Source organism: Vulpes lagopus, chromosome 17 (genome assembly GCF_018345385.1).
Source record: "Vulpes lagopus strain Blue_001 chromosome 17, ASM1834538v1, whole genome shotgun sequence".
Classification (NCBI taxonomy): Eukaryota; Metazoa; Chordata; class Mammalia; order Carnivora; family Canidae; genus Vulpes; species Vulpes lagopus.
The window spans coordinates 23269304-23286846 of record NC_054840.1 but is presented as its reverse complement, the minus strand read 5'-3'; the positions used below and the strand labels follow the sequence as shown (position 1 = coordinate 23286846).

Sequence of the window (17543 nt, the reverse complement as noted above, 5' to 3'; positions counted from 1 at the left end):
TCCTCACCTGGGAATGTGAGCCTGAGATGACTGCCTGGCAGCCCATTCCCTTGCTTTGAGGTATAGAGTATGGTCCTTTCACAATCTATGAAAATCTACATGGGCACAGAGACACATAGAACCACATGTGCCTGCAAAGTAGCAGGGTCAGTTTAAGTGGCAAGGTTTCCCCTTCCCAGGCAGGACATCTCCATCTGGGCAGATTTACGACTCTGTGTTTGCTAGGAGGGTACCTGTGAGATGCCTGCTTGGATGTTTTGAGTACCAGGCTATGGAGGCTTCCCTGTGAGCCACACACTGGCTGGCTGGCCTTGCTAGGGCTCCGGGTAGACATGTAACTCTCCTTCTTTGACACTTATCACAGAACCTAATTATATGTTTATCTGTTGGATTATTTTATTGAGGCCTGGCTCCCATGCTCCCTAAATGGCTACTGGAACTATGTCTGTTTTTGTTCGTCATTGTTCCCTAGTGCCTGGCACTTGATAGGTACCTTCTAAATGTGTGTTGAACAGATGACAGAAAGCTTGTCCCCACTGCTGGAAAACTGACATGAAGTGTATACCCTACCAACGATGGTCTGTCTCCCTGTCTTCATTTACCAGGTATTGCAAAAATTATCACCAATGAAAGTATGGGGAGATTTGCCCTCTCTGCTTAGAACCTTGTGTAGGACATCCTGTTTGCAGTTCAAATGGGATTGACCAAGGGCAGCCCCAGTGGCTCAGCGGTTTAGCGCCGCCTTCAGCCCAGGACCTGATCCTGGAGACCCGGGATCAAGTCCCACATCGGGCTCCCTGCATGGAGCCTGCTTCTCCCTCTGCCTGTGTCTCTGCCTGCCTCTCTCTCTCTCTCTTTTTCTCTCTCTCTGTATCTCTCATTAATAAAATAAGTCTTAAAAAAAAACCAAATGGGATTGACTAAGAAATCACTGAGAAGAGTATTGCTTTAATAACAGAGAGGCTTAGGTGTGGACGACATAGCTTAAAGCTATTGCTGGTTCAAGGCTAAAAGCCAAGATTGGGACAGATATGAGGCTCAGTGAAGAATGTGAGAATATGTGTATAGGAAGTCCCCTCATTCATACCTAGAGTAGGCCTAGAGAGAAACAATGGCAGAGCTTTTCAAGGCTTCATTGCCCAACCTTGCAGAAATTGGTCCAGCTTTGTATCATGCCCTTGGTGCTTCACCTGGATTCAAGACTTCGCACTCTTACCCTTATCTTGCTTCACTGGAGAGTCAGCTCAGGGGTAACTCTTATATTGGAAGCAACAGCCAAACTAACTCACCCAGTGCCAACAAATAACCCTAGAGCCGCAGGTAATTTAGAAATAATCTAGACTAAAATTCTGAAGCAGAGGTTGAGACTGAAACTCTAAAGTTGGCCCCTTTCTTATCATATACTAAATATTTATCACCCTCCATTTACCACTTAACAGTAATTCTGATTACTATTGATCAAGAACTCACCATGTTCCAGGCACTCTGCTAAATGCTCTACGTGGATGGTCTCATTTAACCCTCAAAACAATGCTGAGTGAGAGAGACTCTAATTGTTTCCATCTTGTATGGGTTGAAATGGAGGCTTGTGGAGGGTTAATGACTTAACCAATGTCACATGGCTGGTGGTGGGAAGGCCTAGGCCTTTCAACTTCTACCTCAATGTTTAGTCCCTCATTCTGCATCGATTCTAAGTCCTCAAGATAGATCTGAGTTACCTATTTGCAGATAGCTGGCACATTTTACTTATCAATTGAGTCTAATGGTATCACAAGATGAAACCCTCAGCCTCATAAATACTCACATATAACTCTTTAAAATACTTTTTTAAAAAAAAGACTTTCTACTGAGTTCCTGTTCCTGTCCAGCTCCAGAATCTACTGCCCACTGTGCTGGAAGACCAAAGGCAAAATTCCCTCCTGTTTTCCCTTCTTCCAAAAAACACGTCTGTAGAACAACATAATAAGCCAGGTAGGTAGGATGTTGGGCTTTGAAGGGAACACAAAGATGAAGACCATGTGCTCCCCATTTTCCAGGTACTGGCAGGAGAAAGAAATGACTAGGATACACACACCAATGAGATAGGGGAACCCATAATCAGTGTACTGTCTCAAGATAGCAAAATCAAGTACTCTAGGAATTCAGAGGTTGGATCCACTTCCAGAGGCACCACCACAGGCTCTGGAAAGGAGGAGGAGGAGCAGAATTTCCACAAGTCTCTGGGGAGCCTTGCCTTGGACTGGCATCTCCTGTTTACTAAGTGCCTGGCTTGTACAACACACACAGTAGGGCCTCAAATAAATTTTCTGGTTGGACACTAGCCACTTGGGGCTAGCTAGGAATCATGGACTTGCTTCTGGTGCCATCACACCATAAATTATGCATGAGGCCCCCTTCTCTGGGCCTCTGTTTTTCCCCAACTATGAAACAGAGGTATGGAAGGGAGTGGGTTTCTGGTTAGGATCACATTAAGTTAATATATGCAAAACTATTTGTAAGCCAAAATGAAATGCAAATATAAGAGACTACCTGTCACTATTCTTCTTGGTGTCATAAAAATGAGAAAGAACCAATGTCATGTACTGCTCATTATCCAACAACCTTTTTTGGACTAACTATACTGGGTCAGGCACTGGGGATTCAAAGATGAATAACTCCCAACCTCCATGCTTGGAACATGAAAGGTCTAGGAAAGGAGATGTCGTTACAACTGATGATACAAGTTTAATGTACTAGGACAAAGGCTAGGCTGGACTTTGGCAGGAGCTCTGCTCCTTTTTATTGATAGTATAGGTAGATGGCAATGCTAAAGATAAGAACTTCAAAATCAGAAATTCAACTGGTATTCTCCAGAATAAGCTAAGATTAAAGGTGAGGGGAAATTTCTTTAAAAAGGTTTGAGCTTATTCTATGTTCCAGGCACTTTCACATCCATCATCTTTAGTACAAATTAGATATGATTATGCCCATTTTATAGATGAGGAAGCTGAGACTTCAGGAAGTTTATAAAACTGGAAAGCATAAAGCCTAAACGTAAACTTAAGTCATTCAATTGCAAGCTTGGTGCTTTTCCCAGCCCTCATTGTGTTCTAACTAGGCAGTGTTTTAGAGAACTCATTCCATGCTCATCTTGAACTTTATTTCTTGGATTGTTTTTTCTAAGGAGAAAGATTGATCTGTGATGAGGAGGTTTGACAGTAACCCTTTCTGTTGTCATTTCCTCTTATACCTCTCAGATAAATCTCTTCCTTCCCACTGCTCTCTGCTGACTGCTTCCTCACCCCCATGCCCAACAAAATTGCTCAAGAGTAAAGAATCCCAGCAAATGAAGAGCCTGTAGAGAGATTCCTGGCTTCTCAGTAGCTGGTCTAGAAACTGTGAAACAAAACGCACTGAAAGACAAAGGAACCTGTCATCTGATTTTGCTCAAGGAGCCCACCTAGACTGAAACCTGGCCATGCCTTTATTTTGTAGATCCATGATGATCTACAGGAGCCTATGTGATTGTCACACTTGCCTACTTTACAGATAATGAAAACTGAAACCCAACAGGGTGAAAGACTTGCCCAATATCACACTCGTGAGAGGCAGAGTATGGACTGGAATTCGGGTCTCTAGACTTCCAGGTCAATGCTTTTCCACTAAAATAGCTGGTCTCTTTAGCTTTCCTCCATTAACATCCCAAATGAGATCATGGTCCTTTCAAAAGAAAGCTCAATGACACTGTCTCTGTAAAACCCAGAAGCCAGGTCTCTCTTCTGCCTCTGCTCTGATCAGCTCATGTCCTCATCTAAAGAACAGGAAGTAGCTTTGTTTTTAGCTCTGAAAGCACATTCTAGGGGTGGGAAAGGGGGATTTGGGGAAGAGAGTTCATGTAGATGATGGTTAGAAGTGATCAGCAGACATATTACTCTTACTTGAAGGGGAAAATACATGATCAGATATGTAAGGAGAAGATAAGGGCTTTGTCCTTGAGTCCTAACCAGTACATGTCCTCAGAAGAGCTTCCCCACACCCTGGGTGGAGGTAGGGGGATAATTCTCCCTCAGTTCTGTTCTGCTGGAACTGGATGTCAGGATGGGGGTTGGGATAGGAGCACTGGGCTGGGAAAGTTTGCATAAACTTTATACAACCTCAATGCTTCCCCCACCCTCTGCTAGCACCCACAACTTCCCCTGCCAAGGGAGGAAGGAGGAACACATTATTCAGTTTAATAATTTATACAAATTGAAAAGTTTACTGTGTGAAATAAAGAGGACTTAAGAGGGCAACAGAGAAATAAAAATTCCTGAGTCCTCTCTTAAAGGCTAGAGGTGTGGAGCTAACGCCTCTTGATGACCTTGCCTTGGAATGGAACAATCTGACTGTCTAACAGATGAGTCTGAAATAAGCAAGTTACCCCCTCCCTTTGATGGTCAGCCAAGTTTTGTCTCCTGCTATGGTAGGATCACATCCAGTCTTAGCACTTGTCAGCCAGAGACATCAAAGAACAGAGATCCAGATCCACGGATACTTTGTCTATTAGTGGTTCTCAAACCTGGCAGCCCATCAGAGTTGTCTGGGGAGCTCATTACAAATTTAGATTCCCAGGAACCAACTCAGTGATTATTAGGTAGATCTGGGCTAGGGCCCAGGAATCTTCATTTTCAATAAGCAGGCCTGGTATAAGAACCAATGATCTAGTTCAACGCCATTCATTCTGCTATCAAAATTTTATATGAGATTTTGGTCTACAGCAAAGAAAACTGAAATGCCAAAAATAGGTTAGTGCCAGTACTTGTACTTGAACCTAGTCTCTTGCCTCTTGATGTGGTATCTTTGCCAGTACCCTCATACATGCCTTTCCTCCCTCAGCCCACCAGCTCACTGACAACCATTCACCCAATCCACGGAGGAATCAGAGCTGCCCAGGTACGCTGATTGCATTCCCATTTGGTTCGTGGGTGGAAATGGCTGGTAAGGGGTAGGGATCAAATTGTGTTCTGTATCCTGATGGGTTAAAAGGGGAGGTCTAGCTGATGGCTCTAAGGCATACTCCCAGTTACTCCGGTCATAAAGAATAGTTAGTCCACAGAAGCAACCTGCTGTATTGGAGGAGCCAAGATTGGCAGAGGCAGGGGCATGAAGGGGAGAGTCCTAGAAGGTGAGGTCGCTAAGGTAATGGTGAGGCCAGACCATCTAGGGCCTTCTGGGCCACATACGATCTTTGACTTTTACTCTGAGCCACTGCAGGATTTTGAGCCAGAGAGTGGCATAATCTGACATATTTTCCCAAGGGTACTCGGATGCAGTGGTGAGAACAGACTCTACAGGGCAGGGACAGAAGCAAGGAATCCAGTTAGGAGGATTTGTAGTAATCCAGGAGACAGAGGAAGGCGGCTCACTCAGATCAAGGTGGCAGAAATGCGGCGGTGAGAAGTAACTGGATCCCGGCTGTTCTTTAAAAGTAGAGCTAACAGATTTTCTGATGGGTTGGATGGGAGGTGTGAGATAAAAAGGAGTCAAGGATGGTGCCAAGTGTTTTGGCTCGAGCAACGGGCAGGCTGGAGTTAACATCAACCAAAATGGAGAAGGCTATGGGTGGAGAAGGTCTGTGGGAGGGACAACAGGAGTTCGGTTTGGGGCATGCTGAGTCACTGACACTCACGTGGCATTTTAAATAGTCTCACGCCTGGATGAGGTCATCAAAAGAGTGAGTACAGACAGAAAAGAGGGTTGAGGCCCTTGCCTGTGGGCCGCCGGCACCAAAAGATTAGAGAGACGGGGAATCGGGAAAGAGACAGGGAAGGGGGAATAGGAAAAAACAGTAAAATGTGGAATCCCAGTTTTCCTAATGCTTCGCTTACCTTGGACACAGAATTTCAGTTCCTTGGGGTCAGTGACGACTCTCCTACTTTCCCGGATCACAGCCCGGCTCTTCTTGGTCTCTCCCCAGAGATTGGTGCCACCGTACATGCTGGGAATGTTGAGAATGGCAATGCCCTCCAGGAAGATGTTGCTCAGGTCTACCTCGACCCCATCACACTGAAGGGCAGAGAGAAAAGGTCATTTGTTGGTGTTCTCCGTGTTCCCCACCCCCACGGTGCTGAGTGTGTGTGTGATGGGCCCTCAGCCAGCAGCCTGCCTCTGTCAGATGCTCGATCTTGGGCAAAGTTGCAGAAGGCTTAATGCTTTGGCTACTGTGGTGGATTGGGGAGATGAAATCCTGGTCATCTCTGAGGATGGCAGTACAAGGCTTCAGAGGTCCTCTACAGATCTAGAAGGGCTTCAGGGATGGAATTTGAGACAATTGCACACCTGTTCTCTGGTCTAACCTCATTATCATCAATTCTGTCCCTGCATAACCATTGTGAAGACGTCCCATATAGTGGGACACTGAGCCCTGCACCTAACATGTAGTACATTCTGAACAAAGGACAGAAAAGTTTCACTTCACTTCACCCCTCTTAGTTTATCCCTCCTGTAATAAGTACATGACTTAAGGCTTGGAAGGCTTTCAGATACAGCATAGGGAATAGAGTCAATGGTATTGTAATAGTGTCGTATGGTGACAGATGGTAGCTACACTTGTGGTGAGCACAGCATAAGGTATAGAGTTGTTGAATCACTATGTTGTACACCTGAAACTAATGTAACATTGTGTGTCAACCGTGCTTCAATAACAAAGAAAAAAAGATCTGGAAGGCTTTCAGAATTTGCCTGTCTCCCGTATCTGCATTTTAAGTGCAGTTTTGGCATATGTGCTTGCTGATGTAGCAGAGTTTATTTATCCAATCTCTGCCACCCGCATCCCCTGCCAGGTACAAAAGGCCAGAATGCTTGAATCTGTTTGTCTCAAATATCTGTAAGGTCAGCCTACTTTTGGCATACAGTTTACCCATGCAGCAAGGAATATATTCATTCTGGTTTTTGTTCCTTATGATTGTAGGTAGTTTACTTCATTTGCAGAAGGAAAAAACTGGACTCAGAGAGGTGAGCTAAGTTATTCAGGGTTGTACAGCTGATATATTAAAGGGCAAGGATTCCAAGTTACATAATTTGACTGTAAAGCCCAAGGTCTTTATTTTACTTATTGTGAGGTAGGAAAAATGAAAAGTATGCAACAAAAATTCACGGTCTTTGGGGTTACCTACAAATCCAAACTTCCAGAGATTTCTCAACAGAAGAGGAGCAGGAAGTTAGGGCTTGTTGCCATTCATATTTGTTTACCTCTTGATTTCTTCAACTCTCTTAACTTATGGTACCTTATCATCCCCATGGCTTGTCTCTCAACTACAAAATGGAATGGAGTGAGCTTCCAATGGAGTCATTGGAAACTCATTTCTTCACTGGGAGATTCTAATTACTTGAAAGGTTGTCTCTTTATACTGAACCAGATTCTCTTTCTTCCTGCTTCCACCTCTTGGTCCAATTCTCCCTTCTGAAGCCAGACAGAATGACCCTCCTTCCTCCTTCATGGGGACAGTCCACCCAATACATGATGACAATCATCAGCATCACTGTTCATATGTATTCAGCATTGCCATCTGCCAGGTAAGCTCTTGTATTATTGTATTATTATTACCTTTGTGATAATCTTGTAATTCAGATACTGTGACTATCTCCTCTTTATATTTGGGGAAACTGAGACACACAAATGGTTAAGTAACTTGCCCAAAGTCACACAACATACAAATGGAAGTACACAGACTTGATGGCAGACAGTCAGAGCCTAAGTCTGAAGGGCTCCTTCATTCTCCTCCCTCTCACACTACCATTTGGTTGTGCCTCCTCTGGGTTGAACACTGTCAGCACTCTCAGCCGCTCCCGTGGGACTTGGTTTTCAGACTTCCCTGTCCTGGTTGCCCTGGTCTGCACAGACTACTGTTGGTTACTCTCCTATTCCGTAAGGCCTCCAGCACTGAAAATAACACCAGCCACAGGATCTGATGGCATAGGTGGCCATGGTAGGAGCACATCCTGGGGCTGGGCTCCTCTCACACTGTCATTCCCCCAGAAATCAGATACTGTGGGAAGCCCGTGTAAGGGTGCAACACATGTCCCCCATTATCATTATCCTTATTGTTAAATATGATCACAGTTGTACTAGCTCTTTTGTTAGCAGCTAGATGACAGCTGAATCACTTCAGCTTGAATGAGTGGTCATCACAGACCCTCATCCCATTATCTACTTCTCAGCCAGCTCTTCCCTATCATGAACTTGTATAGGTATGTTTTAAAAATAACATAGACGTAGGGCTTTACATTTATATCAGTCAATTTCATCTGGTTCTTAGCCCAAGCCCCCTCCATCCATCTAGTTCATTTTTTTTAAATATATATTTTTTAACATTTTTCTTTATTTACGATAGGCACACAGTGAGGGAGAGAGGCAGAGACATAGGCAGAGGGAGAAGCAGGCTCCATGCACCGGGAGCCCGACGTGGGATTCGATCCCGGGTCTCCAGGATCGCGCCCTGGGCCAAAGGCAGGCGCCAAACCACTGTGCCGCCCAGGGATCCCCATCTAGTTCATTTTCATCTTTTTTTTTTTTTTTTTTTTTATGATAGAGAGAGAGAGAGAGAGGCAGAGACACAGGCAGAGGGAGAAGCAGGCTCCATGCGCCGGGAGCCTGATGTGGGATTCGATCCCGGGTCTCCAGGATCGCGCCCTGGGCCAAAGGCAGGCGCCAAACCGCTGTGCCGCCCAGGGATCCCCATCTAGTTCATTTTCAATCTTCATTCTACAACCCCTTGCCATAGCCTTCCTTTCATTTTGGGATTAAATCATTAACACGTGTGTATATAAAGGGCAAATACTGGGACCAAGGCCATCTCCTTGGTCAGTGTAACACAGCAGACACTGGACGTTAAAAAGCTCTCAAGGTGTGGCTGCCTTCCCGGGGCTACATCCTCTGGACTGGACTGGACTGTCACGAGGTCTGCTTTTCAGTACAATGTGGAATCATGGAAATTAAAAATGAGAACGCCTTAAAAGAACATGCCCTTTCATAAATGACGCCCAGAGGGGTTTAAAAATTTGCCTGCAGTCACTTAACATACTAATGGTGGAACCAGACTAGTATCTAGGTGTCCAGACCTAAACCCTTCATTTTCTCCATTACAATGCAAGGCTAGATCAAATGGCATTTTCTAAATGACCACCATACAACCTGTCAGAAAAGAAGGGAACTCATATTAACTCACTGATATCTGTGTGCAAAGGGCAAATACTTGAATAATTTTATACCTGCCGGAATTGGGATGTCTCCTTTTCTAATTTTTTGAAAACTGGGACATTTGTCCATTTGCCTCATGGGATGAATGAGGCAAATATTAAGTGGCTCCCTAAGGACACCTGTAGGTTTGTCCAGCAACTTGGATTCTAATGTGTATTTTCCAAGGCCAGTTAGTTAGTTCTCTACTGATCCACCCTGGGCTCTGGTGCCCCCCTTTAAAGGAAGAGCATCTCCTCTTCTTTTTTTTTTTTGGTTAGGGCTACTCTCTCTAGGAAAGATAAAAATTCTTTTGGAGGGCAAAGTCCTAATGAGCTGTTCTTTCCATGTTCTCTTTTTGCTTCATTGTTTAACATTCTGCTTGGCCTCCAGCATCAGGTCTGAGTTGCCTTTGTGCATTCACACCTGGTTTCATGCCCACACCCTGCTTTTGGATGTATGCGTACAGTCTCTTGAAAGCATGGGCTCAACCCAGAGCTCCCTGTTGCTGTCATGCTGAATTTTATAACTCTTTTCCTTTTTCTTCCCAGGGGAATTAATGAATTGTTAAAAATTTTATTTTGGAATATCTTCTATACTTCCCATCCTTTATACATAAATTCTTATTTAAGGATTTAGGCTAGAATCCCACTGAGTCAGACTTTTCTCCAAACTCTCGGAAATTCGCTTGCTTCAACTCTGTGCCTAGCGCTGACTTCCTGTACCCTTATCCCCTCTGAGACAAAAGGGTCACTTTCCTTCTTGGCTGGAGTTACCTCCACATCATCTCAACTTATTTATTGTTGGTCAAAATGCCCCTTCCCTTCTAGAGGTCATAATAACAGCATGAGCAGTTCACGTTTGGTAAGAGCTTCCTTGGGCAACATGCTGGTCCTTCCTCTGCAGTCTCTTTTGGGATCCTCGTGACACCACTGCTACCCCCCCGCCCCCCCCAATGACAGGGTCTCACAGGGGCTAAGGTGCTTCCTCAAATGTACATAACCGGCTCCCCTACAAGCTGACACAGCTAGGATGCCAACCCAGACAGTCAGATGCCTGGTCCTACCCTGGAGATGAAAGAGTCAATGAGGCAAACGGGGACTTTTGCTGATGCTAGACTTATAGCAAAATTAAACTCCAGCTGTTGTCTGAATAATTGAAATCTTCCCACCACTACTCTGTCTTGCAGAGTACTTAGAGCAATGCCCGGCACATCAATGTTAGATATTAGTATCATATCTTGCCTTGTTGCCAGCTTTGATTTAAAAAAAAAAAAAAAAGTATACTACTAGCACAGCACAGCCCTTGGCACATCATGTTCCACAAAGTCATCTTTCTTCTCTACTGCTATTTTAAATATACCCTGTCCCCTCCATCTCCAGTCATAGCCGTTTAGGAGTGGTAGCTATTAACTTGGTAAATTGTTAAGGTCTCTCCTGAAGAGCAAACAGTCCTCCCTCTGCCTTCTGATGGATTGTCCCCTTCCCCCATTACGTCTTGGGTCATCGGCAGAACTGGGGCAGACAGAAGAGAAGAGATGGGAAAGCCCGGGGGGCTGTTGGACAGTGGGTGCCCTCACCTTGGGAATGCACCTATTTGAAAAATTGAGAAGCAACGCAGTGTCTTGAAAAGAGCACGCTTAGGCCTGAAGACAAAGAGATATGGGTTCAGATCTTAGTTCTGACGCTGGTGGTTGTGTGATCCTTCATTAAAGCTCCTTAACCTTTTGGAGCTTTAGTTTGTCATCTGTAAAATGGGGGTAGGGTAGTAGAATGTCTGCTTCGAGGATCTGATTGGTCTCTGGAAGGCAGTAGCATTCTAGAACTGTCTACAGCGTTATTACCGTTAATTATGATATTACCTGTGCCACGAGGCATATTTCAGCCTGAAGTCAGGCCCAGTACCTGAGACCTGGCTGGAAAAGTTTTAACGGCCTCTTGGCCCCACCCTCGCTTGGAGAGCCTTGCCAGCCCACACCTGCAGGCCTGTTCCCGGGGCTTCTGGGCCCAGGCCAGACACGCTGAGGTCTTTCAGAGCCCTGCTGAGATCCCGGGAAGGTGGAAAGCCGTCGTGCTGGATGTGGGAAAGCAGAGCCGACAGTGGTACACCGTCGGTGGAAATAGAACATCGGCCCCAGGGCTGCTCCCGGGTGGGTTCGGAGCTAAATCCTCCACCAGTTCCATGACGTCATCGGGCCCGGTGCCCCTGCCCGGGCCCAGGGGGGCTGCAGCGGGGAGCGCAAGGGGCGCGCGGCCTTCCTTCCCTGACCTAGGACTGCGCCCCGGCTCCCTTCCAAGCCGAGGCTGCGCGGAACCAGGTATTTACCGCCGGGGGCGTGGGGCCCTAACTGGGGGCCCTTGTCCCGGCAGCAGCGAGCGGTGCACACTGCGGGGGGGGGGGGGGGGGGCGGGGCGGGGGCTCTGAGCCCAGCTCGGCTCCCGCCCCCTGGAAGCGGCCCGCGCCCTCGGGGCCCCGCCGGCCACGTTCGCGCTGCCCCCCCTGGCGAGGCCCATGCCCGTGGTTTTGGTTTCTTGGGGAGCCGGGGAGGCTTGGTTGGGCTGGCGCAGGGCTAGCGCGTCTGTAACCAGAGACTAGGTTAGGGAGCCGGAGCGCGCCCCGTGCAAATGCAAAGCCCTGGGACCGCGTGTTCTTGTCCTCCCCCCCACCCCAGTCACCCCCCACCCCAGTCACCACCCCCCCGCCCCCCCACCCCAGTCACCCCCCACCCCAGTCACCACCCCCCCGCCCCCCAGCTACCCCCCACCCCGCCCTGCAGGGCCTCCGCCTCTGGGATCCCTGAAACCCCCAGAACTCTGGGCAGAACCGGGGCCGACGGGCAGCGAGCAGAGGAAGCGAGGGAGGCGCGGGGGCTCCCCTGCCCTTCGGCCTCGGCGACCTGAGAAGGGCCGCGGGCCCGAACCTGCCTCCCCCCCCCCCCCCCCCCCCCCACCGAGGCCGCCTCCACTTCAGCCCCGTCGCTCCTATTTCTGAAGGTCCTCAGAGAAGGAGATCCCATAATTTACTTGATGACCTGTTTCAGTTTTTAGCAACTAGGAAATTCTCCCTTCTAACCTCGATTCACGGGGCCACGGATTACGTCGATTTTTTTCCCTCCTGGTGTAGAACACAGGGTGTTTCGCTCCATCCTCTCGGGCTGGGCGGGTCTGCCCTCTGGGGTGACCCCTCCCAGGCCGCAGCGGGGTGTCACCCAGGCCTCAGTGGCTCTGGGCATTCGTCCGCTTTCGGCGTGACTTTTTCTTTCGTGGGTTCCCTGAACTGCCTTAGCTTGTTTCCCCCTCCCCCTCCCCCTTCCTCGATGATTCCTTCTTAGTTTCTCTTTTTGAATTTTTTTTTAAATTTTATTTATTTATTCATGAGAGACACACAGAGAGAGACTAAGGCAGAGGGAGAAGCAGGCCTCTTGTGGGGAGCCCAATGCGGGACTCGATCCCAAGACCCCAGGATCAGACTTGGGCCAAAGACAGACCCTCAACCGCTGAGCCACCAAGGCGTCCCTGAATCTTTTTATCATGGGTATTTCTAAGTACATAGGAAAGTAGAGAGAATAATAAATCCCATGTACCCCACCTCTCAGCTTAAGCAACTAGCACTCACAGTTACATCTTGTTTTAACTCTGCCCCAGTTTGTTTCCCCATCTCCATACTGATGTATTTTATAGAAAGTTTTTGATATTCTATCATTTCCTCTACAAATACTTCTGTGTTTGTATTTGTATCTTTAGATGACAAGTCTTTAAAAAAAGAATTATGCAATATTATCATCACCTTTCAAAAGTAACCATTCCTTAGTAGCAATATATATCCAGTAATTGTTCAAATTTCCTTGATAATCTCACTGTTAAAAATAATTGGTTTGTCTGAAAGGTCTACAGATTTGTTTGAGATGTTTCTTAGGTTTCTTTTGACCTATAAATTCCCTGTCCTTTTTTCCTTATAATTTAACATTTATCAAAGGAAATGGGTCAACTGGGCATACAAGTCACTTCGGGATTATTAAAATGCAGATTGTGATTCGGGAGATCTTAGGTAGGGCCTCGGACTCTGGATTTCTATGTGCTGTGTGTGAGGGACCATACTTCCAGAAGTAAGGCTGTATAACATTTCCAGGATTCTGGATTTTGCGGGTTGTGTATCTGAGGTGTCTTTTAAACAAATTCCCAGTCTGTCTGCTGTATGTTCACTAAGCTGGTACTTATAGATCTAGAGGTTTGATCAAATTCAGGGTTGACATTTTAAATCAAATTTAATTAATTCATTTAAATTTTAAAAATTTGAGTATAGTTGACACCTGGGTTGACTTTTTGGCAAGACTACTTTATCAGTGGTAGTGTGTATTTCCAGCTGGATCTCGTAAGGTGGTTATAGTTTGCTTGTCTCATTTTTTTGTTGTTGTTATGTTCAGATTGGTTAGTGGGTTCCAGTGTGGTCAACCTGACTCTTCCATTATGGAGCTCTTAATTAGTAGATGATGATCCTTGTCTAGACCCATTATTACAGTCCCCTAGTGGAAGGATACCCTTGAGGACACCCTAGTACTCTTTCTGTGCCTTTCTTTGGAATCTCTACAAATGTCATTTTCTCCATGAGTTCTTTGTTCACTTTCCAAAAAGGATCTCCCTCTCTTCTCTGTGTTCTCATGGAATCAAAGTTTTATTTTTTAAAGATTTTATTTATTCATGAGAGATACAGAGAGAGAGGCAGAGACATAGGCAGAAGCGGGTTCCCTGTGGGGAGCCTGATGCGGGACTTGATCCCAGGACCCCTGGGATCACAACTTGAGCCAAAGGCAGATGCTCAGCCACTGAGCCACCAAGGTGCCCCATAATCAAAGTTTTAAAAGGTCATTCTATCCAATAACTTCATTTTATAGATGAGAAAAATGGAAGTTAAATTAGAATGGTCCAGTGTCACAGAGCTAATCAGAATCAGCAGGTCTGAAATGAGACTTTTGGTCATTTGGACTGGCAACCAACAGGTCATAAGTGATTTTGTAAAGAAGGATTTTGGCCACTGGATGAGGGTTGAAGCATAGAATCTTAGAATGGTAAAGCCAGAGGGAATATTAGATTTGGCAATATCTAATTACGAGGATGAGAACAAGGAGGGCTAGAATTGGTAAGTGACCTTCCTAGATCACACAAGTAACTCTTGGAAGAGCTAGGGCTTAACTAGGGACTGTAGGGTGAATAGGGGTAGTAGTGAAGGACAGAATCAGAACAGCCATGTGTTTTGGGAGTATATGGGGCTGGAGACCTAAGATAGGAACTAAAGGATAATGTGATTGAGAAAAAGGGTTTTCATGGATGTTTGAGTCAGAGAAGATACTCAATGAATACATGTTAGATAAATGCACAGAGGGAGGAGGATTCTGCGATGCCTAGGATGGAAGTAGATAGAATGGAAGAGAAGATGTGGAAGACAGTGGTGAACATTGGTCTGGGGATGATAGTGGAGTCCTTTTCTACCCTGGTGAGTGAGAAATGGGAGTGGTGTGTCTTTTGAAGAATGAAGTAGGGAAGTAGTGGGTGATGTCTACGGAAAATAACACTTCACTTACAGTGGGAAGGAAGAGAGAGGACGAGGAAGAGGTAAACAATATCCAGACACACGTAAATCAGGGTTCTGATGGGCTGAGAGGGAGATGGGCAGGAAGAGAGGGAGGCCTCACTTGATGCCTGGGCTCAGATATATACTAAAGGGCAGAGGGAGAGCTGACATAAAGACCTGATCCTCCCTTCCAAGATCCTCCCATTCCCCTTTTTTGAGGGAACAGTATCCCAATAGTGATTAGGAAGAGGGAAAGCAGCGGTACCGTCCTATACAATCCCAGGGTCCTGTAGGGCCCAGGTGAGAATGGGGGTGAGGTACTCATTTACAGCGGCAACATTTCTACTTTGGTAGGTGGGGAGGGTGTTCTCTCTGTGACTTGGCCCGGCAGGTAGGAATGTAAGTTAGAGTATGGGGAAGGAAGGCTGGGCACCGGTCCAAGATATCCTTTGGTTTGGAAAGAGGAGAGTAGCTGAGGAAGAGGGTGAGCTGGACTCTGGCTTTCAGTCATGCTAGCCCAGACTGGTCTGCATACAGGCCACAGACTTGGGCCTACCCGCTCTTATTTCGTACTCACTCTTTAAACTGCCAATCGCTTCTTTTATGCCTATTAGAATCCTACTCTTCCAGCTCAAAAGCTGTCTCCTCTATAAGGCTTTTCCCAATGCTCTAGATAGAAACTGCATCTCTTCCTTTTCCGAATTTTCATTGCCTTGCTTCTCTCTCCAATATGGAATGAATATTTTGCTATGTATTATTTGCCTGTCCCCAGGAGACTTTAAGCTCCCAGAGGATAGGGACCATGTGTTACACAGCCCTGTGCTTTCTATGGTACCTGGTATATCTTCCCGGTATATATACCTATACCTGGTATATATTCCAGGTAATAATTAACTTTCCACATTAAATGTCCAATATAACTGTTAGTTAATTGAAAGAAAGAATACCAAAGTGTTCTTTAAAGAAACCTCACAAGGGGATCTCTGGGTGGTACAGCGGTTTGGCACCTGCCTTTGGCCCAGGGCGTGATCCTGGAGACCCGGGATCGAATCCCACATCGGGCTCCTGGTGCATGGAGCCTGCTTCTCCCTCTGGCTGTGTCTCTGCCTCTCTCTCTCTCTGTGACTATCATAAATAAATTAAAAAAAAAAAAAAAGAAAGAAAGAAACCTCACAAGGTTTCTTTCCTTTTAGGTGATTTCCCACAACTTCCAAGGATGAATATATTGACCAAATAAAGTGGACTGAATGTCCAGGTTAGGGAGAGATAAGAAAGGTTAATCCAAGTCTGCAAGAAGTAGTCCTCTGATCACAGCTAAGGGAAATCTATAGCTGAACAGCTTGTAACAGGAATAGGGCACATGGGGCATGATTTATATGAGAGAGACATTAAGAGACAGAAGACAAAAGCATTTACTCATCTATCAAGAATGATGAAAACCTACTTACTCTGTGCTAGACCCTGGGGATGGAGTAGAAATGGGACACAGTCCTTGTCTTCAAGGTGCTCACAGCAGGTCAATGCTAGAGGCAATGGTGTGCTGCTAACTGCTTAACAGCAGAATCTCCAGGGGAGAAAAAAAAGCAGCAGTTGCTCTGATTGTGGTGTTCCGTGGTATAAATACTCCCACTATGGCCAATTTCAAGCTACCAATGTGACATCACTGAAAGTGGGGCTGGAACTGATGTGCCAGCAAGCAAGCTGGCTCTAGCACATCACTGGGGAGGAAGTAGCTATCTGCATATCTGCAGGGCCTGTGGCCAGAAGAGAGACATTTATTGGGAGTGAAAGAAAAGCAGCCAGGGCAAACAATGATGTCTGTTTTCCCTAGAGAAGAACCAAAGAGAATGTTTTTAGTGTCAATAATCTGATGTATATCCTGAGGGAAAAAAAGGTGATAAATTGAGTGGTGTTGATGAGTGGTGATAGCATTATTGGAAAGATAGTCCAGTATTATCTACACTGAAAAAAAATTAGCTTGGCATAGGTAAATCTTATAAGACATGGCTTCCCCTACATCCCAGAGGGGTGGTTTTATGCCATTTTAGGAGCTAATATCTGTCATGGGCAGCTAGATACCAATACGTACATATGTTATATGATAATATTAATGTATATCATGTATTAACTACTATATATTCCAGGTAATAATTAATTTTACCTGGTACTTCATATGTTTTATGTCTAGTCCTTATACCCCTTCAGTGTTGCTATTTGTATCCTCATTTTTACAGATGAGGAAACATCAACTCAGTGAAACTAAGGTTTCATGAACCTGAAGGTTTCCTGCTTGAGATGGAAACGACAACCTCCAGAAGACAACCCAACTTACATGGTATGTTTGGGGATGCCTGTTAATCTTGTGCTTTGTTACCTATGAGACTGCTTTTTGAGTATTCTAGATATTAGATATTTGAGTCTTCATTTTATAGAGGATGCCAGAAAAAATGGAGTCTATCAAGAGAAGAGTGGTCAGGATGGTCATGGGTCTGTACGCTGAGTCACATAAGGAACTGGGGATGGTTAGCTCAGTGAAGATAATAGGGTATGATGTGGAAGACAGATCTTCAGCCCTCTGAAGGATGGTCACATAAGGAGCAAGAAGGCATGTTCTAGGTGCCCTCCGAGGGTGAAAATAGGCCAAATGGATGGAGATGAATGGGCAACTCAGTCATGAGTAAATAACAAACACATACTATGCACCAATTTTGTTCCAAGCATTGTGCTAAGTGCTGACAGGGGAAGGATATGATGATGAACAGGACATATATCCTTGTTCAAC

General features: G+C 45.7%; 1 protein-coding gene across 10 annotated transcripts in view; it reads right to left on the bottom strand.

Moving 5' to 3' along the window:
• DGKG (diacylglycerol kinase gamma) overlaps positions 1 to 17543 on the bottom strand; it is a 206759-nt gene that overhangs the window by 42202 nt on the left and 147014 nt on the right. For all 10 annotated transcript variants that reach the window (XR_005984256.1, XR_005984257.1, XR_005984253.1 and 7 more), the window contains one exon: positions 5847 to 6024. Coding sequence is in view for 2 of the 10 variants with exons in the window: in XM_041731892.1 (XP_041587826.1) it covers positions 5847 to 6024 (178 nt within the window). In the remaining 8 variants the exon portion in view is untranslated. The remainder of the gene's footprint in view (positions 1 to 5846; positions 6025 to 17543) is intronic.